Here is a 25203-nt window from a genome sequence, read left to right as displayed (position 1 = left end):
CTAAAACACACCCGAATAAAAATGTTCTCCCCATTTTCAATCGTCGGAACAATTACTTGATACCCCACGCCATTTGCATATATAAAAAGATATCTCTCAAAAATTTTGACAGAAGGTTTTTGTTCATTTTGTGCATAAAACAATACGAGGCCCAAAAGTTTTGTGGATATGCGCAAAATTTGGTGCAGGTAGAATCCTGAAACCAAGAGACAAGCCTTGAAGTTTTTTCCGAACTGTAATTAAAAACGATTTACCCAATTGTTACAAAAGCCACGAGGAAATACTTGGAACATAAAATGTGACGTCAATTTATTTATGTTGCCGAATCCGCAACCTTTCAATATACAGTCACGGAGTTGCATTTTTTTGGTTTCAACGAGAAAGTGTACGTAGAGTTTCTTCTCGTTTTGTTCGTTTTCTCTGCAACTAATCAAAATACAGAATTCAATTTTTGACAAAAGGTAGATGAAACTATTTGAAAGGGCTTAACTGGACCAAAATTTGAGAAACAGTGTTTTCAAGGCGTAGCTGAGTCGGCATCTCATAACAATTTGTTGCTGTGCAAACAGCCTTACAAGCTATAGAAGGAATTTGAGCTTAGGGATTCAACTTTGTTCTTTGGGAAGCTGATAAGCTTGAATTACACATAATGCAGCCGAAAAATGACAAATTTTAGAATTAATAGAGTTACTTGGCCCGGCGTAAGAAATCGTCTAAAATTGTACGAAGATTTTTGCGCTTGTGATCGAATTCAGACAAAAAAATCATTCCAGCATTTATTCCGGAAAAATTACCGCTTCAATCCATGCAGAGGAGTTTCATCATCAGTTGTATTGTGTGTAAATTTTGTTCAGTTTTTTGATACAAGCTCCCAAAAAATTTTAGGGGACGTGTCGTGAAAACAGATTTGAACTTTTTTCGACGCCGGGCCGAGTAACTCTGGTACTCTGATAATTATGTTATGTTGTGTGAAACAAGTATATCAGATACCTAAAGATCTAAGTTGAGCTCCTAAATTCAAATTCCTTCTGTTGTTTCCATGGTTGTTTCCGCAGCAAGAACACATCTATACCTAGTTATGATATGCTGGCTCATTTACGCCTTCGAGACAATATTTCCCAGCTTTCGTCCGGTTAAGCGCTTTGAAATGTTTTAGTCAACCTTTTGTCAAATTTTGAACCCTACATCTTGAATATTTGCAGAGAAAACGAACAAACGTGAAGAAAAAGTGCGTTGAAATCAAATAGTTGCGCAACTTCGCAGTTTCTGCATGTGAAAATAAGTTTTGTCAAAAAGGAGGTCAATTGGTTTTCTTAATCTTTTACAGAACACAATCACAGGAAATGTACTCCGCAAAGTTTTTTGCTATTGGAGCAATTAAGAGGAATACATGGATTTAGCGTTTTGTCTGTGGATTCCGCCACATCAAGAAGATTTTAAAAAAGTATCTTTGCTTCACAACAAATCGGTTTTCATCCTGTTGCTGAATCCGCTTCCAAACCGCAAATTTTATAGTTTGAACTTTTAATGTTATTGATTGTTGTAAAAATATTTTTTCAACAATTTGAATGCTATTCATTGTAACAACACTCTTTAATTATTAATTAAAACCCTTTCGGCAGCGCAAACAATTTCATATAATTGTCTCAGTACACGTCACACACAAACTACACGAGTTCAAAGAAAATTTTTTTTTCTAGTTTTTCATGAATGTGGTTGGAACTTGGAACTTTCGGTGCACAGCAATCAGCTCGCCTCGTCTTTAAATTTAAATAGTTATATATTTACAAAATCAATTACAGTGGTGACAATTTTTTTCTACTACTTGCAATTGGCTGACTCTTTTCCTTCAACTTCAACTAATTAAGTGTAATCATAAAAGTTAGTTGGAACTTTCCTTGGCGGCGTAGAGAGCAATAAATGGATAAACTTCACTTCATTCATATCACAAAAAGTCTGTACCACGAATGGAGGATTTTCCCGCTTCATTGAAGCAAACAACTGCAGAGAATTTTTCAAGCTGTCTACAAAAATTTTAATGTAGTTCTTTTTGAATTTTTGTGCAATAACTTTGAGTAATTCCGCGCATTTCGTTTTCTTCTTATCAAAAATTTATAGTTTTTCGGTTGTTATTCTTGTTACAGTTGAAGCCAGTATAGCTTTACTGAGAATCTAACTAGTTATTTTAGATATTTATCGAATCAACTCGCTGTTGTGAGAAAAAAAGTCAAATCTATTTGAAAATAACAAGGAAATGCAAGTAGAAAAAACTTCTAAATTCGATCGTTGATATATCTGGAAGCTTGCAGTTATTTTTAAAAAAATTATGCTTTGAAAAGCTATAGATTTTATCTATGACAAAAAACTAAGGTTGCACTCAAAACAATGAAAATTTATACTAACTAGTTTTCGGTAACGATATCCAAAAATAGTTTTCGGTTTATTTAGTTTTCCGGTGCTTCGATTTTGATAAAAACTAAAAAGAGTGACTCGTACGCGGAGTATCACATTCCTAAGAATAAATAACTCCTCTTTTATCTTTTTTCATGTTCAAACAAAAATTGTGAGTTGACAGTTTAGAAAAAATTATATTGACAAAAATGATTTTTTTTTTATTGTAAAGCTTTAAATTACTGTTCAAACTGATATCTTAACTTTATATTAAAAATGTAGCTTTCTTCTTTTTCCTCGTCTGCAACATGACAAGTGGTAAGTTGAACTTCACTTGTAAATATTGTAAGGCAAGCCAAGTAAAAGAATGTTCATACATCAAAAATTTAGGTGAAAGGTACAAAATAGAATTGGACTCGGCATTGTCATCACAAAAAAAAACTATATTTGGTTGAAATTTGGTAATAACAATTTTAAGCAAAGTTTTGCCACTTGTTTTAAATTAACTTATCAATTTTATAAAAAAATGTTTACTAACCACGCCAACGGTTTTACTGTATATGAGAGCATCATTAGACCTACAGATCCGTTTAAAACGTTTTTACAGTTTTTTGAGTTATCAATTTATCGAGTTCAAATGAAAATTTTTTGCTAATATCTCTGAAATTACCAACACTAACCGAAATTTCATTTTCACTGTCAATGTAAAATTGTCTTTTTGTAAAAAACATTAGTTTTTTTTCTGCAAATTCTTCCTTTTTTAGTTGTGATTAATTTGTCTAAGAGTTACATTTGTATTCAGGGGCGAATCTAAGATTTTCGAGAAGGAGGCGGGGCAAATTTTCAACAAAAAATAATTGTCGACCTTTTTTTAGGTCAACAAAACTAATTTTGCACTAAAAATACTTTGTTCCGGAGAAAAAACAGGCCAAAATAGGCGTTCTCATGCGTTTTTGGACACTTTTGACCAAAACTTGTGTTTCTCGCGCGCACTCCCCACTCTCAAAATTAGTGTATAATGGCTTCAAAGACGTTTTCAGAAAAATTTTAGGGCCAGCCAGCCAAAAATGGAGGTCGTAAATTACTATTAAAGGGGGACTCTCAGGGTCGGCGGGGGTTAAATCCCTAAGGATGGCGCCTATTTCTTTTTTTGCGTCGAATACAACTTTTGTCTAACTTATTACACACGCCATTTGAAAAATCAGAACTTTCAATGCGAAATTCTGATACGAGCAGCATGCCCCAATTTACCTGAAAACTAGTTAAATGGTCTGAGTGTAAAGTTTTACTATACCCAGTGGATTAAAGTCTTAGTATAGCTGATTTCAAATCACTGCTTTTAAATTCAAGTCATGACTTAAAATTCTTTGATTTTAACAACTTCGCAACTGAAAAAAGGTCTCCCTGTTTAAGGCAATTTTTTATTGTAAACTTAAAAGACTTTCAGGTGACGATCTCACCACAAAAAAAATCGAAACCGACAGTATAAAGTTATTACTTTTTTAGGTTTTCTCTTTGAGTGAATTACAAAGGTTTCCCTAGGTGTAATGCGTTATAAAGAGTTCCCTTTTGACCTCCCAATGCAACTTTTTGGGTAAGTTAAGTCCAGTTTTGTGTGCGAAGATGTTTATCAGATACATTTAGCATATTGGTAAGGTGTTCATTTTGAGATAGTCAGATCGAGTGTTAAATCTTCTGCCATGGCAATGATAGTGATAGTGATAGTGATAGTGATAGTGTTTGAGGAAGAGTTATCAGTTGACTTCTAGTATTATTTCCACCAAGCTAAGCAATTTCAGCTGCAGTATGGCGACCACGTGAAAATTCTAGACGCAAAGGCTGGTCCAAGTCGCAAAAGAACATCCTTGCTAAACTGAATAACTTAAACTGAGATGAGTGGAAACAATACAGAATATTCTTACATAGCTTGCTAAGGCCTATTGGTTGATCCTCTGCAAATCGCAGGAATCACAAATTTTTTTTAAGTCTCGTCTGTTGTCTTAGACGTGTTGCTTTGCTTTAGATGTGTCTTCAATCGGACAAGTTTTTTTAGAATATGATTTTTTACATTTTCACCTCATTTTCACACGTAATCATCTACTGGAAGTTTTTTTGATTAAATGCTTCAGTCTTTAGCCTCTCAAAAAAATTGTTACGTCTGATCTGTAATTTGAGGTTAGTCTCTCTTTTTGTTCCAAGCAAATTCAGGTATTGTCGAGCCTTCTTAAAAATTTAAACTGGTCATTTTGAGGCCCTGTTATTCATCATATTTGAAACTGAGAAAAACTAATACTAATTTTTAGGGCCTACTATTGTCTATAGTCAGATACCGATCAATTATTCAAGGCTATTCCACAAAGACTTAATCAATTGAAGCATGAAAAGAAAACATGTACAAACAATGTTTTTTATTAAACAGCACGGGTAGATATTTCGAACTCTTCATTTTCTCAAATAAGTTTTTAAAAAGTCAAAAATCCAAAGTTTACCAGAAATTTTTTCTGTTTTCAGAAAATTCTCCTCTATTCTACTTGCACATAAAATCTCTCCTTTTTTAGCTTCGTTTCTTTTTTTTAGAATTTCTCGCAGAGTCTTTTGATTAAATTGAGCTTCTTCTGTTTGGTTGTTAAATTCCAGTAAATTAGCAAAGAAGTAATCTAGTTACTGCCCTTCAGATCTTTTTCATTTCTTATCCTTTGGGCAATTTTGACTTAGTCGGATCAAATAGCCCCAATTTGCCTGAAAACTAGTCAATTGGTCTGAGCCTAATGTTTTACCATACCCAGTGGGTTAAAAATTACAGTCTGGCTGATTTCGAATCACTGCTTTCAATTTAATTCCACGGCGTGAAATCCTTTTGATTTTATCAGCTTCCAATTGAAAAAACGACAATTAGATTAGGCTTTGCATAATGACCCAGCCATGAAAACAAAACAGCTGCCGCTATAGCAGTTATTTCTCAATAGTTTTTATGTAACCCATTAATAGGTAAGTTGAGCAAATTTATTGAACTTTTGTTTTGAAAAATTGAGAAAACAAAATTCAGTCGAGAACTCAATATTTTCAGCCAACAGTTGAAAAATTGTAAAAATTTCACATTATGTCAAAACTGCCGCATTTTGTTGACGCTAGCCCGGGTTGAGATGGCGCACATAAAGTGCTCAAATTTAAACAATTTTGATTGGTTTCAACAGTTATTTTCTTAGAGCGAGCTACGTTCCAACCACGTGAAGTTGATGAAGCCGTTGAAAAACTTTTCAGAAAAAAGCTCCTTTGAGAAAAACCTAATCCACCCTGTTTACACAGGAAAAGGCAGTTCAATCATTAACCTTCTGCTGAGTGAAAGTGATCAACAGTGATAAGAGCTCGCAGCCAAACTTGGCTCTTTTATCAGTCCAAACACTTTGCACTTTTTTGCTGCAAAATTGTTTCTGTAGAAACGCAATACTTCAAAAGCAAATTTTTCTTGCTTGGTGTTTGACGTTTCAAATGCATAGGGAATACACTTTTTCGAAAAACTAAAGCTAGTCCTATAAATTTAAATTTTTTCCGGGTTTTCGATTTATTTCTCTGAAACTCTAGGAAATCAAAAATTCAAAAAATGATGTTTTTTGTTAATTCTTCTACTAACTAAAATACTATGTTAAAACCAGCCACATCTGACATGGCAGCAATTTTTTTTCAGCGGTGTGCCATGCTAAGGTTTGCTAAAATTTGTCATAGATAGTTTGCTGAAAGCTTGGAACTGGATTATTGGTAACTCACCAATTTTTCATCGCCAAAGCTGAAAAAAATTAGCAAAAAAAACCTTGCTCAGATTTTTTTGCAACGGTTTGTACAGCTTTTTTTGTAAGTGTTCATCCAAGGAATATTGTTTTTTAAACGGTTTTTTAGTACGCGTTACTGCTTTTTGGAGTTCTGCATGAGTTGAATGATAAGTTAGAGCGCATATGATGAGAAAAGTTCCAATTGTGCATCCAATCACTGATCAGAGTTATAGGTTTCTTTCCTTTGTGATAAATCCAAAAAAGTTTTGCTGATTTAGATACAGATACATCAACGCACGTTTTCAATTTTTGAACAACGTCTATCAAGCTTGACAAAAAACTTTAATCTTATCCAAAAAAAAATAGTTTTATAGATAAAAATGGGTTTTTGAAACAAATATTTTCCATTAAAATTGAGTTTTGTTTTTGATGTTTCTGCAGTACACAAATATGTTTAGATTAACTAGCGGTAGAAAAAATTTTCCGGATAATTTAACAAACAGTTTTTTTTGGAACTAAATTTCTTGCTCAACTGTGATAAAAAGTTCTCAAAAACTGTTAAAAGACTTATCAATTTTTTTATTTTCGCGCCCTACTTATGCTTTTCTAATGTTTATCTCATGCTTGGGGAAACATTTTTTGGTAGACTACCATTGGATACTTTGCTAAGCACCTTCTGTTAGCTAGCAGAGGCTATCAAATACAAAAGCATCAGAATAGCAAAAATTGTGTCAAAGTCATTGATTTTTCAGATCTGAAATAATCAAGAAAAAGTTAAGTTTTAGATCTAAAATTAGATCTGAAATAACCCATTCCTAAAGTATCCAAGCGTTATTTTAACATTTCACTTCCCATTTCAGATCTGAAATTTAGATCTGAAAAAGATTATTTCAAATATGAATTAGAACATTTACTTGGTAAGGGTTATATCAAGTAGTTAATGAGCAACAAAGTTGAATGACTTTCTTCTTTTAAGAACTAATCATCCAACAGTTAATAAACCTACACATCTAAAAACGCGATTTAACGACTTGTGTATTAATAGATTACTTGAACACAATGGAATTTAAGGGCTTAAAATCACACTCAAACAAAAAGTTCCTCCCAACTCAGAAGTTGTAATAAAAAAATAAAGACACGAACAAAGTTTTGGACCAAATTCTGAAGTTCCATAAACCACCTTGGGGGCTGCTCTAATTTCTTTGTTGCGGAGGACGAGGGGTTTAGTAGATTTCAATTTTTTGTAAACACTCCTGCTATTCAAGCAACGTTACTATCCGAATAAGCAAACTAAATGAAACTAAATGTTGAATGACTATTTTAAAAAAAAAACTATGAAGTTCCGGTGTTGTTTTTCTGATGAACTTGCGTAATTTTTCCTGGTTTTAATTTAAACTTTTTATAATTATTTTTTTTCTAGAAATGAGAAAGCGTGATTTTGAGGGATACAGAGTCGAACGTCTGCTGTTTCTCATCCAGCGCGAACAAGAAAAACTAAATTTCTTCTACGAGAGAAAATACTGTCGATTAGAATGCGGACGATTTTTCCCTCCAATTCGGTGTTCGGTTATTGAGAACCCCGTCAGCGGCGAGAGTGTTGAAAGAGCAGGAGAAGATGAAGCTAGTCAAAGTGTCCGGTTTTCGAGAGTGTTCGGAACTTTCAACCCTGATGACTTCCGAGCAGTTGATGACAGTGAATTGTGTTCGGGGTGTGGATACGCTTATGCAGATCATTACAAAGTAAATTTTACGATAATAGTTAAAATATGTTTAAAATATTCACTAATTTTTTGCAAAAGAATTTTTAGGTCTTTTAGAAAGTTTTGGGATCAAGTGAACAATCTCCCCCTAAATCAATTTAGGGGGGAGATTGTTCAACACTTGGTTAAACGTAATATTTTTCAGCCAATCTAATTTGAGCATAGTACATTAAGGCCTTACGGCTTAAATTTACCAGTTAATTTCAAGGGGGAGATTGTTCACATGTGCCTACGCATAGGTTTTGATGGCCAAGTTAGCGCTGATTGAACTTTGCAAAACTAGTTTTTTTTAAATAAAACCATATTTTTTTTAGCCTGAAGGACCAATTTTCATTAAAGACAGTTAGTCGACTTTCGACTTTTCCTGCTCGAAATTAGACAAAACTTGAGTATCTTTCTCGACACTGGGATAACTTTTTTTCAGAAAAAATATTTGAAAGTTTTATCCGAAAGACTGTTTATTTTGCCTGCGGAGTCCTAGTCCCTTAACCGTTTAAGAAGAGGCCAGATAAGCCTCCGCTATTTGTTACAGTTCGAATTTCCGGAGTTCCGTGATAAGATGCATGAGTTTTTTCGCCGGAGTTCAATACACTTAAGTTATATGCTATAGTGAAATCAAATCCAACAATATGACCTGGAATCCTATAGAAACCCATCTATTTCAAGTGCCTTTATATGGCCAGCAAATTAGACTTCTTTTTGGCTCGAAAATGTGATATTAGGTTTTAACACCCCGAGTCGAGATTTTTCACCTAATTTGAAGCAAGATTTGAGCGGTTTGAGCGGTTTTTTTAGATGAACCGTTCAAAAACCGCTCGTGTTGAAGCAAGATTTTGAGCGTAATTGTCTAAAAAAACCGCTCAAACCGCTCAAATCTTACATATTTTCCAGTGGTTATTTTGCTCGAGCATTTGAAAAAAGTCGCTCACATTGTTTTTGGTGAAGACATCGAAACAAATATTGTTTGATTTGAGAACGGTTAAGCACTTTTTTTAAATTGTAGATAGTATTTCAACTGCATCTTAGCGTGGGAGATATACTATATGGAAATTGTATGATAACCATTTTATAAGCTTCAAACTAAATTTTCGTTTTTGATGAGCCATGTGCTTTAAATTGAGCAAAAAAAACTCTTAATAATTTAAATTTGTTTACAAACAAGTTTTAACAAGTTTCTGAAAATCTTGCCTTTCATGAAAAAATGGTTATTATGCAATTTTCATATATGGAATTTGTAGGATAACTTTTTTTTTCCAAAAAAATTAAACGTAGTTTTTGTTCATTACCTGAGTGTTTTAATTGGTTCAAATAGCCGGAGAAACTATGTTGAATCTTTTTTCAATAGTTTTTTGAAATTGTATGAAAATTGAATGATTCGCATTTTTCCATACATTTGATGTAGGAAATTGTAAAGTAGGCATTTTCGGTGTGGTGAAATTTAAACTAAGCATTTTCGGTTTATGGATGTCAACCCGGGGTCACATTACCTTTTCAGGCCTTTTTGTTGGTTTTAATCGGTTTTCTTTATAAGACCGCTCAAAAACCGCTCAAATCTTGCTTGAAAAACCGTTCAAAAAGTCACCGCAAGAAATGAGCGGTTTTTGAGCGGTTTTTTAAGCAAGATTTGTGCGGTTTGAGCGGTTTTTCCAAAAAAACGACCAAACCGCTCAAATCTCTCTGAAAAACCGCTCAAACCGCTCATATCTTGAGCGGTTTTTGAGTGGGATCTCGACCCGGGATAGGTAATGCACAGGTAATTTCGCTGCCTTGTAATGCACAAAAAAGGACAAAGATTATTGTCTCTTTCCATTAATCCAAGTAGGTTTTTGCCCGGGTTTGCTATTTCCACTTTTATGCTTTGTGTAACGTCAGATTTAATTGATTATTGATTTTTTTCCGAAGCAACTCTTCTTCTGGAAAAAGAAATTTTGTATGGGTCTGATTAGCGACATAAGTTAATTTTTTTTAATGTTTGCAAAGGTTTACAGTTTAGGTGATTCATAACAGGTTTTTTTCGCTCCAAGAGCGCACTTTAGTTCTTTTTTCATAATTTGTAAAAAAAATATATATTTTAATTTCGTTGAAAAAAAATCTTAAATTTTCAAAAAAATGACGCATTTGGTGTAGTCAATCCAGTAACAATATTTTAAAAATTCCTCAAAACCAGCAGAAAAAAATTTTGTCGCGCTCTATATCATTCAGACCTGGACAGGATTTTACCTGATGTTATATCTACATAAATTTATCCTTTTTTTCATACCTAACTTAGTGTAATATAACATACCTAATTTTATCGTTTTTTAAAAATTGTAAAATAAGATTCTCACTCTTTGCTTCGCTATTTTTACATCTACCTAATTTTTTTTTTAAATTGTTATAAACGTGTTTTTCCGCTTTATTAATTCAGATTTTGACCGCACTTTTTTTTTATTTCGCAATCCTTTTTTCACAAGTCCACATTTTCTCTATTTTGAATAGATACGAAAACCCCCACAGAGAAAGCCCTGGATCCACTCCTGATTTTGCTTCTTGCTTAGGTGTCTCAGCCGCCCCGTTGGACAATTGAAGACAGTAAGTGGAGAAGAGAACATCACCTGTTGCACATAAAGTACAGCGAGAGGTCATTCGGGGTCACTGTGAGTGATGAAGTGCTGGGGCTGGAGAAGAGTGCCCAGATTGCAGTGCTCTCATCCGACACTCATCCCGCTATTGTGATGGGTGAGTTATGGGTTTTTAATTACTAGATAAAAATTAATTGGTTATTTTTAGTAGTTTAGGTTTAAGTTTAGGTTTATCATTAAGATCATCCTGCTATTGCGATGGGTCAGTTATGACAATTTAATTTTTATTTGATACCTAATTTGTTTGTTGTAGTAGTTTGGATTTATTATTAAGATCATCTCGCTATTGTGATGGGTGAGTTATGGTTTTTAATTACTAGCTAATAACTAATTGGCTAATTTTAGTAGTTTAGGTTTATCATTAAGATCATCTCGCTATTGTGATCGGTGAGTTATGGGTTTTTAATTACTAGCTAATAACTAATTGGTTAACTTTTAGTAGTTTAGGTTTATCATTAAGATCATCTCGCTATTGTGATGGGTGAGTTATGTGACTATTTAATTGTTATTTTTTAGGTAATTGGTTATTTTATAGTTGTTTAGGTTTGTCATTGAGATCATCCTGCTTTTGTTATAGATTAGTTATGGCTATTTAATTTTTATTTGTTAGTACTAATTTTTTTTGTGGGAGTAGTTTAGGTTTATTGTTAAGATCATTCCGCTATTGTGATGGGTGAGTTATATGACTAATTATTTAATATTTCATACCTATTTGTTTATTTTGTAGTTGCTTAGATTGATTATTAAGATCATCCCGCTAATGTAATGGGAGATTTTTATGACTATTTAATTACTATTTGATATTTAATTGCATACCTTTAGTTCTTTAGATTCATCATTAGGATCATCCCGCTTTTGTGATGGATGAGTTTTTGCTATTTAATTATTATTTGATAGTACCTAATTTTTTTGTAGTAGTAGTTTAGATTTATTATCAAGATCATTCCGCTATTGTGATGGGTGAGTTATATGACTTTTAATTATTATTTTATAGGTAATTGATTATTTTGTAGTTGTTTAGCTTTATCATTCAGATCTTTTTGCTATTGTGATGGGTGAGTTATGACTATTCAAATATTAATTGATACCTAGTTTTTTTTGTAGTAGTAATTTAGATTTATTATTAGGATCATCTCGCTATTGCGAGGGTGAGTTATATGACTATTTAATTATTATTTGATAACTTAATGGCTAATTTCTAGTAGTTTAGATTTATCATTAGATTATCCGCTATTGTGATGGGTGAGTTATGACTATTTAACTATTATTTGATAACTAATTGTTTTTTTTCAGGTGTTGATATTTATCATTAACAACATCCCGCTATTGTGATGTGTGAGCTTATTTAGTGATTATGATTATTGATGGCATCATAGAGAAGAGAGAATTTTGGGATCCTAGTTAGAGATGCCACTGCTTCTAATGCAAACTGTTTCTACTTTAATTTAAATGCTAGTTAAGCTGATATGTGTTCTGTTTTTCTTCCTTCGTTCAACAAAATCATCCAGCCTCTTTAAAAAAACCAAGAAATTAGAAAACAAATCAGAAAAAAATTCAATTTTTTGTTACAATCTGTAAAAAAAAACCTTTTTTTGTGAGTTTTTCTGGAATTAGGGCGACTAATTAATCGCTCGTGCGCTGCAATTTGCAAGGTGAAGTCATTCAATTAAGTCACGCCTAAAAGGAGGGTTATACGAGCTCTTGTCAAACTAAATAGTTAACCATAGGGTTTTGCCTCTGTTCTGGTTGACTAGAAAGTAATTTTTTTTTTAAAGAATGTCTCATTCTCGAAAGTCTTTTTACTTCAAATTATGAGATAATATTAAAAGCAATTATAATAGAGGTTTTTTTTGTTTTTTTATACAATTTTGAGTTTCAATGAGCGCAGGGAGGAGACTTTTACAGGCCTATCAGGCACTTTTACAGGCACTTTTACAGGCCTAGCGCAGGGAGGGCACTTTTTCGATTTCTTTTTGGAAAAAAAATTTAGAAAAAATGATAATGCCAATTGTCTTTTGCGGTTTCAACGTTGAAATGGCTTTTTTTTCGTTTTCCCCACCTGCAAAATTGTGCCGGAAAATTCTCTTTCAAACTTTCTTTTGGTAACACAAATTGGCATCCGGACTTTTTAGGTCACGACAACCATGTTTTGTTTTGATATCTAACTTTGTAAAATCCATCATTGCAGTAAAAGAGCGTAAGGTGGGGGGAAACGGAAAAAGAGTTCTTATTTTCATTTTCGATTCAGTTTTCTTTGCTTTTAGGCAAAACACATTCTCCAAGTAAAAAAGCAAGAGTTGAGCAAAAAAAACGTGTATGGCTCCTGGGTTCGAAAGTGTATTTGATACTTCTTTTCTAATTTTCCAGCGGAATAAAAAAATTCCTTTTGATGCTTTTTTCTCCAATTCGGCTAATTTTATAAGGCAGTTTCTTGTCATAAATAAATCTTGAATATTTAAGAGCTACAACGGGATCCATGAAACTTCTTTAAGTTTGGAAAAAAAATGGCCATTGTTGGCTTGGTTGGATTTGTTATTGGACTGCAAGATATGTCCGACTGTTTCTCTAAAGATTGAAAGGGCTGGTTGCCGCTTTTCGAGCCAGCGCAACGTAATTTTCTTCTTTAATTTCCAAGTCAAACTCTGAAATGTTAATCATCACTTATCAAGAAGCATCCCAGATATTTTTTTTTGATCTGTGATTTTTTGATAAGCACAAATTTTTGTATAGCTAAACATGAAATATCACAGATTTCTCTGAGTAAGGATTAAGCAGAAAATCGAAGGTTCATTTTTAGAAACTTTACCCTAAGTCTTATTTTGCACACTATTTGCTAGCAAAACTCAATTAAAAAACCTAATTTATAAGCCTTGCCATACTGCTAAAAAAAACTGCCCAACGTTAATCCAATTTTAATGTACTTTTTTACTAATTCTTCGCTAATTACTTCACTTATTAACGATTATTTTTCACACACTTGACATCGATCAATATAATTTAGATCGATTCAGTGATTTTGATTTCTGTATCAAAACTTAGCAATAAACAATCGCCAATTAATTGCTAACAAATTTATGATTTATTCCAGCGCCAATTCATTGCTAAATTAGAGTTAAAGTTTTGTTGATTTTTACAACGGCGAGTGATGTTTTCACACGTTCCCAGGCTGACCAAAACTTTTAATTGAACAATTTATTGTCAATGAAAATTTTGAAAAGTAATGAATATAGTGAGTACTCTCATATAGGTCTTGGCAGTTTTCATTGTTTGTTTTTTTCAGGGAATTTTTTTAAAATAAGTTCACGCCAAAATTTGATTTTCTAATGTTTGTTTTTGATTTTTTTTTCGTTGAATTCATTTCTTTTGTTAAAAGGAAGGCAAATTGGACTATTTAACAGCAAAACGAAAAGGTTACGAAAATCGTGATTGTCTTCTAAATTCGAAAACGGAATAAAATTATCAAATTATATCCAGCAAAACAAAACTTTACCTGATGATCCAGTGTTTTCAATCTAATTTGTTTAAGCAAAGGGATTAAACATATATTCTGTGTTATGTTCAAAGAGCTTCAAATGCTATTTTTTCAAATTCGCAACTTGAATTTTTTCCCAATAAACAAGCCAGTTTTTTTTCTGTTTCCTTGCTTTCATTACTCCTTTCCAACTGTCAGTTGGCTATGCTTCTCCTATTTTTCCTTTTAATTCCATATGCCGGAAAATTTATTTGAAAGTACTGCGATAAAATAGTTTCATACATGAAAGTTGCATGAAAAGCTTTTTTCTGTGATTAAAACCTCTTTTTTGTGTTTTGTATTTTTTGTATTTTGTCCAAAAACACATGATCCGAAATATTTCTATCATAATACAGTCCATTGGTTGATGGGAGGAAACCTCACTATGCAATTGCTATGGAGAATTCTTTTTTAAATGAGATAGTGTTTCAGAAATTACTCAGAATAATCAGTAAATACTGTTGGTTTCTGTAAATTTTTTGTTGAAATTTTTTCTAGTCGGATTTTGTGAACAGATTTTGTGACAAATAAAAGGATATCTTGTTTCATAAAAGCATTAAATTTTCAGAACTGATTTTCCAAAAAAAATCACATTAGTTTTTGTTGCAGGTTTATGAAAAAATTCAGCCGGGACTACGTTACAGACAAAACCATATTTTTTGCATGCTTTTTTGGAAAAAAAAAATTTTGAGCATAAAAGTGATAATGCAACCAAAAAACTGAAACTTTATATTCTGAAACTCAGATTTTCTACTTAAAAATTTTTCTTTTGCGGCAATTAAAAAAATGCAGATCATACAGTATTATCAAATGAAAATTATATAATTAACATAGAATTTTATTTGGAATCCTAATCGTTTTTCGTGTACGGGGGTAAACCAGGGTTTTAAATGCTTTTCTTCTGCAATATATCAACCTGGGTACAAATTGGCAAATTTGAACCAGTTTTGAACCTGTAGAAAACTCTTGAAAATTTGTCTTTAAACGCAATTTTTCTAATTCTCAATTTTGAAACGTATTTACAATTTTTAAGTTTTATAGCAAACAAAATTTAAAAATGAGTTTTCAATAAAGTTAACAGACAATAAAGTTTAGTGACTTATATAATATTCAAAAACGCATAAAAGAAACTGAGGTTATAAAACAAGGCCAAGTAGAGAATCACAAACAAAAGTGACAGAGCCATGTTGTAATAAATGTCTGAGCTGATATGAAGTGAATAGACGTAACAGAGAAGGAATAAAGCGGTTGCAAGGAGGAAAGGGGTTCCCAAATTGGGAATGTGAGCTCGTTTTTCTTCCATCATCTCCATGCGAAGAGACCTGAAAAAAAAAACTAAAATTAAAAAAAAAAACTGTTGCGACTACTCTCAAAGATTGGAGAGGAGCTATGTATTTGGGAGTTTTTTGAAGTTTTTACCCAGCCAATTTTGAGTACAATACGACGCCAAACTCGACTTCTTTGTTTTATTGATCATGGTCCGGATTCTAACCAACTCGAAAAAATTGTCTCGTGTGAGGAAAGTTTTCTATTTAAAACGCAAATTGACGAAATTTGCTGCGAGGCTGACCGCCTAGCTTTAATAAAAGTCAATGAACGCAAACTTGACCATCAGAATTTAAAATAAAACGAGAATCACTTCTAATTTCAAAAGCGGATTTTAATTTTCAGATTTCCCAACTTTATTTTTTTGACTTTTTTTTATTTGTTTTCTTTTTTGAACTTTTCTGGGACTACTCTCTCCTACCGCCCACCCCCCCCCCCCTACCCCTCGACACGCTACTGTCAATGTCAGTAGTCAACTTCATCAGAAGAAATCGACAGTCTTTGAATTTTTTTCAAAGGCACCTTGATTATCCCTGTGGGCGTTTGTCTTCGTGATAGTTTTCACCCTAATAATCGGGAATAGGTTAGCGTTTCTCACAACTTAAAAGTAGATAGATTTTTCTCCAAAACCATATATATTTTCTCAAAAATTGTATTTCTAGCTGAAAATTTTTTCAAACTAAAATTTCTCAAAAGGTCAAATTACTTAGAAAGATATTTTGCTTAATTGATCAGCATACGATTTAAATCAAATAAAAAGCTCAAAACATTGTTTCTTTTTCTTCAAAAACCAGATTTTTCTTTTTTTTTCTTTTTCATAAATTGATAGTTTTTAAAAATATATATATTGTTTTCGATTTCAAAAACAAACTTCAGATCTTATTAAGTTGGTTATTGATACTGAGTATTACTTTAAAGGCTTGTACACTGTTTCAGCTTCGAAAAAAAACTGATTGGTTTGTTTTTCTGAAAAAAGACTTTACGAAAAATTATTTTGTTTCTTACCTTTCGTGAGCATTGCACTCAACTGGCGGGTTTTCAACCGCAGTTTTTGGAGGCGGCCAGTGTTTGAATCTCTTGGCCGGAGGAAACTTCCTCCCACTCATTTTAACTTACCAAACTACAAACTTCTTACGTAATAGGCAACGCAACAAAATATAATTGATGAGACTTCTATAGAATCGTTTTTTTGACGTTAACCAAAAAACATCTGCCAATATTTGTTTGTTTAAGAGAAAAAGAACAAAAGCAGAGCAAAACGTATTTGTGGTACAGTTTACTTGTTCACGTGCTTTTTCGGTGGATATTCCTTCACTATGGGTCGAAGTCCATTTTAAAAGCCTCTCAAAACTGTTTTTTTTTCGCTTTCCATCTGTACAAATTCAGGTAGTTTAATATTATGAAATAAAATAGTCATCAGATTATTTTTTATTTGAATGGCTGGTTTTTAAATGCCTGCCTAATTACAATCCAGTGCTTGCGCGGCGTAGTAGGAGACGTTTTTTTTTCACAACAAACAAACTACCCTGGTTGACCTCCAAAAACCGAAAACGCTCATCATACAACTCAAATATCAATAGTATGGAAAAATGCTAATCATAAAATTTTCATAGAATTTCAAAAACTTATTGGAAAAAAGATTCGAACTATTTTCTGCGGCTTTTTAAACCAAATAAAACAGTCTGGTGAGGAAAATAACTATGTTTCTTTTTTCTTTTGGAAAAAATGGTTATCATACCGTTTCCACATGTGAAAGTTGTATGGCTAGCATTTTTTTGATGGCGATAACAAAAAGTAATATTGAAATTGCCAGATCTTTCCCGAAATTACCCGAAATTGCCCGAATTGATATTTGTACTAAATCAAGAATTTTCCGAAAAATACTTATGCTTGCAAATTTTAATTTTTGTCTGCATAACGGAGTCCTGGATACAAAAAAAATGGATTTTTTTCCGTTTCTCTGGATAAATTTTTTCAAACAGGCTAAAATCTCCTATTTTTTTTGTATGGCATGTTAATGTGTGCCTTGATCAATGTCTGATAGTTTGAAAAATCAAATTTTAAAAATAATAGTCTTAGAAAAACTTTGCCAGAAACTTAAGTTTGATGGTTTAAGTATACGATTGCGAAAAGAACTCATACACAATTCAGGTCGTTTCCAATGCTTTGTAAAGGCCACACAATCAACCCTTTGGTGACTCTACTTTTGAGAAAACCATGGTGTTAGCCAATTGTGTTCGGTCACGATCACATCCCAAAAATTCTGAGAAAGAAAATTATTAAAAAATCAACTTTTCGTTTCATGAAAAAAAGCTTACCTTAAATTTTCCATGTGTAAAAAAAATTGTATCCATGGAGTTGTACGGAATTGTATGATAAGCATTTTTTCATATATGAAAATTGTATGATAAGCATGTTTTGTCAACCTGTTTATCAGTTTAAGCGGGATCGACTAAATATTTTAAGTAAAACTTGTGATAGAAGTACATTTTTTGAAAATAAGTTGTCACTAACTGACTCGAATAACTGAAAAACTTCCACATAACTAATTAGACAGTTTTTCACACTCTGATCTACTTTCGTGAATGGGCTCAACGTTTTTGTTCTGAATTTCAATTATAATGAAGATATTAACTTTGAAGTAAAATATTTCTTAAATTTAGTCCAAAACTGAATCAAAGAAGTGTCTTTTCGAACCTAGAGTTTTTTTTTATTATAATTTTGCAAAAAAATCAGGCTAGAATTTTAAAGCTTTGCATTCCTTTAATAACATAAGAGTTTCACTTGTGATTTTTAATTTATGCATTTTGAAACAACTATTTACATTTGCGTATTTTTAATGTTTTTTTTTGTTGTAATGTTTTAGGTTGTATTGTTTTTTTTTAATTTTTTTTTCTACAGGAAAAGTCTTAAATGTTGTTCCAGCTAAAAATCAAATTTCTGCGGTTTGACTTTTGATTTTTTTAAGTTCATTTTATTTCCTTATTTACGGATAGCAAACCATCTATCGGACAGCGAAAGTGTAAAGATCACAAAAAAAGTGATCGAATATCTTTTTTCGACCTGGAGTTTGATCACCAGATTTCCCATCGAAATAAAAATTTTACATTGCATTAATTGCATTAATTTTATCGAAAAAGTGTCAATCATAAATTGTTCAAGAATTTCAGAGAGCTTTCGGGCCATTTACTTTTTCCCTGGGAATTCGAAGTTTGAAGTAATCGCAACACATATCATTTTTTTTTATTTTCTTGCTAATAGTCTTTTACATAAAGATTATTTAGGGGTAGAATTTTTCTAATGATCCTTTTTTTGTCAAACAATGATGAAAATATGTTTGAGAACCTTGGTTTTGCAAGTTTTAGTGTAACTTTCTTAAGTTATTTTTGCCCTAGGCTCGAATAATTCAGACTAACAGTAACTTTAAAAAGCACTGAATTTAGCAAAAACTGCAAAAAAATAGCTGAATTCAGATTTCGCTGACTTGTTGAGTTATTGTCGCTTATCATGTGAATCATTAAATACTAACCACATGAACGTAACTGCTAAATTGGGGAGTCCTACAAAAGTTAATTTGGGTTGGCTGTCGACACAGATACGTAGACTTTTGACAAAAGACGGTTTGCTCAAATGATAAAGAGTTGGGCGATAAACAATTGTTAACCATTGCGTTAACGGTCGACATAGATAACTAGAATTTGATTAGAATTAATTTGACCGTGTGGTAAAATTTTGGGCAATGAATATTTGTTCAATATTGGGTGAACTGTCGCCATTTTTGCAAAACTTAGAATGCAGAATTCTTGCTTTTTTCTTCCTAAGGTATCAAAGATGTAAGAAACTTGCAAAATGAGAAAAATGAGAGCAAACTTCCCAAGAAACTTCAAAAAAAAGCTATATCTTTTATTTTTTTGCAAGATTCCTTGCAAAAAATTTTACAAGAGTTGAACTCTGAGAATACTGGGGAAAAATCATAATTACAGAGTTAATTACGATTAGCTCTTCCTAGCTGGAAATGAGATCTTAACCAAACTCAATAGGATATGGTCGAATCACTTGATCGAAAGCCATCTCCCACACCGTCGAAACATATCTGGAGCACTCAAACTATACCTAGACTACGCTCTTAAGATGGAGTGAACACGATTGAAACATATCTCGAGCACTCGACCTGCACCGGAGTTCTATGGATCATAATCGATTATAATGGAAAATTGTTGTCTAAGTGTTGTCATAATAACCCATTATAGCTGCAAAATTAGACCACGAAATCGATTATATTTTCATTATAATCGATTTTTTTCCTAAATACGCAATCCATTATAATCCATTCAAAATCCATTATAGATGATTTTACTTCACAAATTTTTGCAAAATAATTTGCAAAACTTTCAACTTTTCTACGTTACTTACGGCCTTCTCGCAATCTAAACCTACTCAAATTAACATCCCCTCACTTTTCTCATTTCATCCGCGTTTGCCCCCCCCCCCCCCCCCTCACGCTCGCTTTTAAACCACTGCCAAACTTTTATCCCTACCCCTAACCTCATGTTTAGTGAAGTTTGCTCCCCAACCCCCCAAGTTACAGTTAAACCCAAGATCCCCAACCACCCAACCCCCCGTGGCTTTTTTCAGTGGCTTTTTTGTTAAAAAATAGTTATCATAATCTTGTGGGTGTAGGTTTCAATTTAAAAAAGTATTTTATTCACTCTAGTTGATTAATTTTTTTTGGCGTACAAAAGCTCTCTTTTATCCAATGTTAAAATCTAAAACTAATACAACTCAAAATCAAAAACGAATCCAACTGTCCATAAACTGATCTCGAATAGTTTTTGGTTATTGAAACTTTGACAAATAAGGAATTCCAAGCTGAAGATTAGAAAATTTGTATGGAATTAATAGGACTAATTAACTTGCCTCAATTGATTTTGGAACAATTTTGTGGTGCGGGATAATTCGCCACGCGTAAATAATGCGCGTTAAGCTTTCAGCATCAGAGTAACACAGTGCTCTTTAGCCAAGTTAGTCTTTTACTGAGCGTTTCACCGCAATTTTTAAATATAGTGGTGAGTGCGCCCTTCGGAATCGATCTCCCAGAGAAATAATTTTGAGAATTGGTGTGTATAAAGAAACCGCCCGAGCATTATTTTTTTCAAAATTTGGAACAAAAATGGTATTGAAATTGCATTATTCGCAGTTTTCGTTGAATGCAATTGATGAACTAGTTTTTTCATACCGTAAACGGAACTGTATGACTGGCTTTTTTCCAGAAATATGTTTGAACAATGTTTTTTTTCACCAATTAAAGTTGCAAAAACGTCACTTTCTTATGTTCTAGTTGTGCAAAATCAACCCACATCGGTGTTTCATGGACATTCGTTGACTATAATGGAAAGTTTTTGTTTAAAATAACGTCATTATAATCCATTGTTGTTACAAATTTAGACCACGAAATCGATTGTATTGTCATTATAAGTGATTTTTTTTTGTAAAAACACAATCCATTAAAATCAATCATAATGGATTGAAATCGATTGAAAATCCATTATAATTGATTATAGCGGATTATAATCTTTACAATTTTTTTTTTGCAAAATCATGTGCAAAATTCGCAATATTTCTTTGTTAGTCACGGCCATCTCTCAATCTTAAACTACCTAATTTAACACCCCTCTTTTTCCCACATCCGCATTTGCCCTCCCCTAACACCCGCGTTAAAACCAATCCCGTACGTTTATCCCTACACCCACCCTCATGTTTACTAAAGCTTACCGCCTACTTCCCAAGTTATAGTTAACCCCGAGATCTCCCACGCATCACCCCAGTATTTATATTTACCCCATTCTCCATTTTAACAGCCTCACCTAAGTCTTTTTTCCAACCCTTCCCTCATTTTGTTGCTCAAACTCAGTAAACGGGGAGGAGGGGGTGTAAACTGACGAGGGGTAAACAGTGGGCGAAAAGAGGAGTAAAGGGGTGATGGAATTTACGTTAAGTAGAAAAAAAGTAGAGAAAAACTTCAATAAATAAAATCTAATGTTAAATGTAAAAATTAATGAAAAGTAATACGGTGCAACTGCACACGAAACAGGAACTGAAATAACTTTGAAAAAAAAAATGCAGAAGTCATAAATTATTCTTAAATTACTTTATAAATGATTGTAATCAAATATAATGGATTTTATTGATATAAAAATACTAAGATTATTATGCATTTTTGGAGTTTTATTGATACTGACTATAAAATGACAATAAAATTGGTTATTTTCCTTGGAATTCCACTGCGGGAAACTATACCTCGACTAAGCTCTTAAGATGCAGTGAACCCGATTGAAACAATATCTCGAGAAGGGGATTAAGATGGTGGCTAAATATTAGCATGAAAAGTTATCTAATTTAAAAAATTTATTGAAAAACCAATCGAAGAGATTTTTCATTACGAGGCCACCTTGTGTGTTTTGTTGTAAACGGAATCCGCAACAAAGAAGTCTCTCTTTGTTCTTCTTTCTTTGTTCTGTCGTCTTCTTTGATCGTTCCGACAAAATTATTTTTAAAGACTTGTGTCTGCTTGCCAGAGACCTACAACCACCACAATGTGCGCCTATCCAGTGCACAGTCTGGCTTCTTTTTGTTTCTTTTACCATCACCTCATTTAAATATGTTCTGTGATATAACAAGGCATTTACAAGTTAAACTTTTTAAACAAATTTTCAAATAGCTCAATCAGACAAAATGATTATTTTTCTTTCATCAATAAGACAATGCAATGCGACTCAGAGCTTTGATACAAAAAACATGCGGCGGCAGAAGCCAATCAAATCAATAAGGTTGTCACAATCAAATATGCTTCGCAGATCTGAAAAAAAAAACAATCTTCCAATTGCAAAAGCTTCGTGAAACTTTTACAGGAAAAATTGTGTTGATCTTTTGTTCATTATCCAATAAATTAAATCACGTCGAAAAGCTTCTAAAATTTATGATTCGTTTTTTTTTAAAAAAAAACATGTTTAGTGCAGTCCAATCATGGTTGAGACGTTCGAAGTTGGACGAGAAGACTGAAAGATTTTAAAATTTTCTGGTGCGGCCGATTGATAAATTGAGTCTCTAAATCCGACACTCGTTTCGAACTTTGAACGTGAATTTCTGTTTTATAAGTCCTAGATTATACTCTATGCTTCATACCAGACAATACTCCAATTATTTAAACCACTTTTCAAATGAGATTTGCGATTAGAGTCTATCGCAGCTGGAATGACATCTGAAAGTTTAAACGTGATTACTTTTTCGATATTTTTGAAAGCTTATAAAAGCCGTGGTTATTATGCGCAAAAAATGTCGGATCTTTAAATATGGAGTCTGAAATAACCAAAGTTCATAATACGTTATTTCTCGGAAGCAGAAAAAATCAGACTAAATTTTATTTCAGACATCCTGTGCAACAAATGGAAACTGTCAATCCCAGATATTGTCATCTCAGTGGTCGGAACTTCCGATCGTTTCCCCCTCACGGCTTCCCAGCTGACCCACTTCAAGGGGGGATTCTGCAGGGCTCTCTCCAGCTGTAGAGCGTGGGTGGTGGGGGGAGGGACTTTACATGGAGTAGATGCAGTTATAACGGAATGTGTAAAAGGTTAGTTACTGTTCTACTAATTATAGGTTTGACGGGCGTTTTCCGTGTTTTTAGACAAAAAACTGCTCAACCCCCCCCCCCCTTCCACACACACACACACACACTTTGCTTGAAAACTGCTCAAGGCAGACTAAGGCGAGATAAGTTTTTCAGCTGTAAGCGCTTATTTTTTAACCACCATTGTCCACCATAGAGTGTAATGGTTAAAAATTAGCCGCACACCGGGTCTGTTTTTTTTATTTCAACTCAATTTGAAACCTAAGATTATTCGGCAGCTTTTTTGCAAATCAGTTAAAAAATGAAAAAAGATGGTTCCAAACTAAGAGAGTACTATAGCATGTTACTTGTGGACCAAACAAATCGCCAAAAAATTGGTTCAGTTTTTTTTGCCATACGTTTTGTACACAAGTTCAGCGTCCAAGAATTTTTCAAAATTAACTACAATACTTTTTTCCCGCTTATAAAGTTTTGTTCCTGAAATATTACAAGTTCTGGAAAACAATGCGCCTCAACAGCTGTCTATGGAGAATAATGTAATTTAGCTGTCAAAAAAGGACAAACAATCATAATGGGTATCGTGCAAACATCTGATAAGTCAAACATGCGAAAAACTAAAAATTATTGCAAAGATCCGAACAACAGCTTTACCGGGCCAAAATTCAAAAAGAACCACCAAGATCCAATACCCACTGTTTCGCTGAAAAGATGCTGTATTGGCCAAATTAATACTACCGGCAAATGTGATGCAAGCTTGCCAACAGAGGGTCCCGGGTTGACCTCCATACACCGAAAATGCTTATCATACAATTCCATACATCGAGTGTGTGGGAAAATGCTTGTCATACAATTTTCATACAATTTCTAAAAATGGTTGAAAACTGGTATAAATTCATTTCTGTGACTGTTTGTTTCTTATAAAACAATCTGGTTATAAAAAAACTGAGGTTTTCGTTTTTTGAAAAAAATGCTTATCATACAATTCCCATATATGGAAATTGTATGACTGGCATTTTTTTTGGTGGCGACACAAAAAATTTTTCAAGTAATTTTGAAAATTTAGCCCAAAAATTTTTTTGTTTTTTTTTTTTTCAACCGGAAATCGATTTTCGTACGCAAACAAACATTTTTCGAAAAAAAAAAATTTTGCATGCGAAATTTAATATTTCGTGTGCATAACGTAGTCCTGGATATGATAAAATTGGCTTTTATTTTCTTTTCACTTAATTTTTTTTTCAAAAACGCTGAAAACTCTTCTTTCTTTTGTATGGGGTGTTAATTTACGCCTTGATCAATGTCTGATAATTTGAAAATTCAAAAGTTTAATATAATCATCATTAAAAAATTTTGCCAAAAAAAAAAAGTTTGTTACTTTTGTTATATCAATTGTGAAAGACGGCCAAATTCAGGTCGTTTTCTATGCAGTGTAAATGCATGACAGTCCAACCTTTGGTGTTTTGCGTAACCAAGGTCTTTGTCACTTGTGTTCTGTTGCAACTACAATCGAAAATTTTCCAGAAACTAAAGTTAGAAAGAAAAAATCAAAAATTTTTGGTTTATGGGAACACACTGGAACCTGATCTAAACTACATTTTATGATTGGATAAATTAGATATTTTACCAATGTAAAGTATTTAATATTAACCAATCATGATCCATCTAACTAACAATCCACTTATTTGTAAGTGCTGAAATTACTTGTAATTTCAGCACCAGAGAGATTTGAATTTAACTTAGAAATTAGTTGACTCTCCAAGAAGACTTCAGCAACCGCAATAAACCAGTATACCCTAGATCTATTGAGCCTAGCAGAGACTAGTTAAACAACCTGAGACTAGATAGTATAAGAGTAAGATTAGGATTGGTATTAGACTAAGAAGTTGCACGAATCTATCCGGCCGAAAATAAGATAGCGTGACGAGCAGACGGTGTACCCTATCCGAAATTACTCTATGAGTTATACACTTCGGTCTTAACTCATCTGGTGCGACCATAAGTCTCGAACAAGACCTTAATAGCTTAGAATTAACCAAAAATAGATTAGAATTTAGACAAAACATTTTTAAAATGTTACACGACGATAATTTAATCGAAATGTCTCTACGACTCAATAGATCAAAGCCAATATTCCGAACGATAAGAGAACTACCCGGAATTGCAAGAAGACCTCGAACCAGAGACGACATACGACAAAGTAGAA

At 33.0% G+C, this 25203-nt stretch overlaps 2 protein-coding genes across 2 annotated transcripts in view; one reads left to right on the top strand and one right to left on the bottom strand.

Moving 5' to 3' along the window:
- Window positions 1-25203, bottom strand: part of LOC134852981 (transient receptor potential cation channel subfamily M member-like 2) — a 131004-nt gene that overhangs the window by 82133 nt on the left and 23668 nt on the right. The gene's annotated exons all lie outside the window — the stretch shown is intronic.
- LOC134853326 (uncharacterized) overlaps window positions 2597-25203 on the top strand; it is a 41882-nt gene continuing 19275 nt past the window's right edge. Inside the window, exons 1-4 of the mRNA XM_063869299.1 lie at window positions 2597-2709; window positions 7579-7898; window positions 10456-10636; window positions 22803-23006. Of these exons, the coding sequence (XP_063725369.1) occupies window positions 2700-2709; window positions 7579-7898; window positions 10456-10636; window positions 22803-23006 (715 nt within the window). The 5' untranslated portion in view covers window positions 2597-2699. The remainder of the gene's footprint in view (window positions 2710-7578; window positions 7899-10455; window positions 10637-22802; window positions 23007-25203) is intronic.

This window comes from Symsagittifera roscoffensis, chromosome 8 (genome assembly GCF_963678635.1).
Source record: "Symsagittifera roscoffensis chromosome 8, txSymRosc1.1, whole genome shotgun sequence".
In the NCBI taxonomy this organism is placed as follows: Eukaryota; Metazoa; Xenacoelomorpha; order Acoela; family Convolutidae; genus Symsagittifera; species Symsagittifera roscoffensis.
Note: the sequence above shows the minus strand (reverse complement) of the source record. Positions and strands in the feature narration are given on the sequence as shown.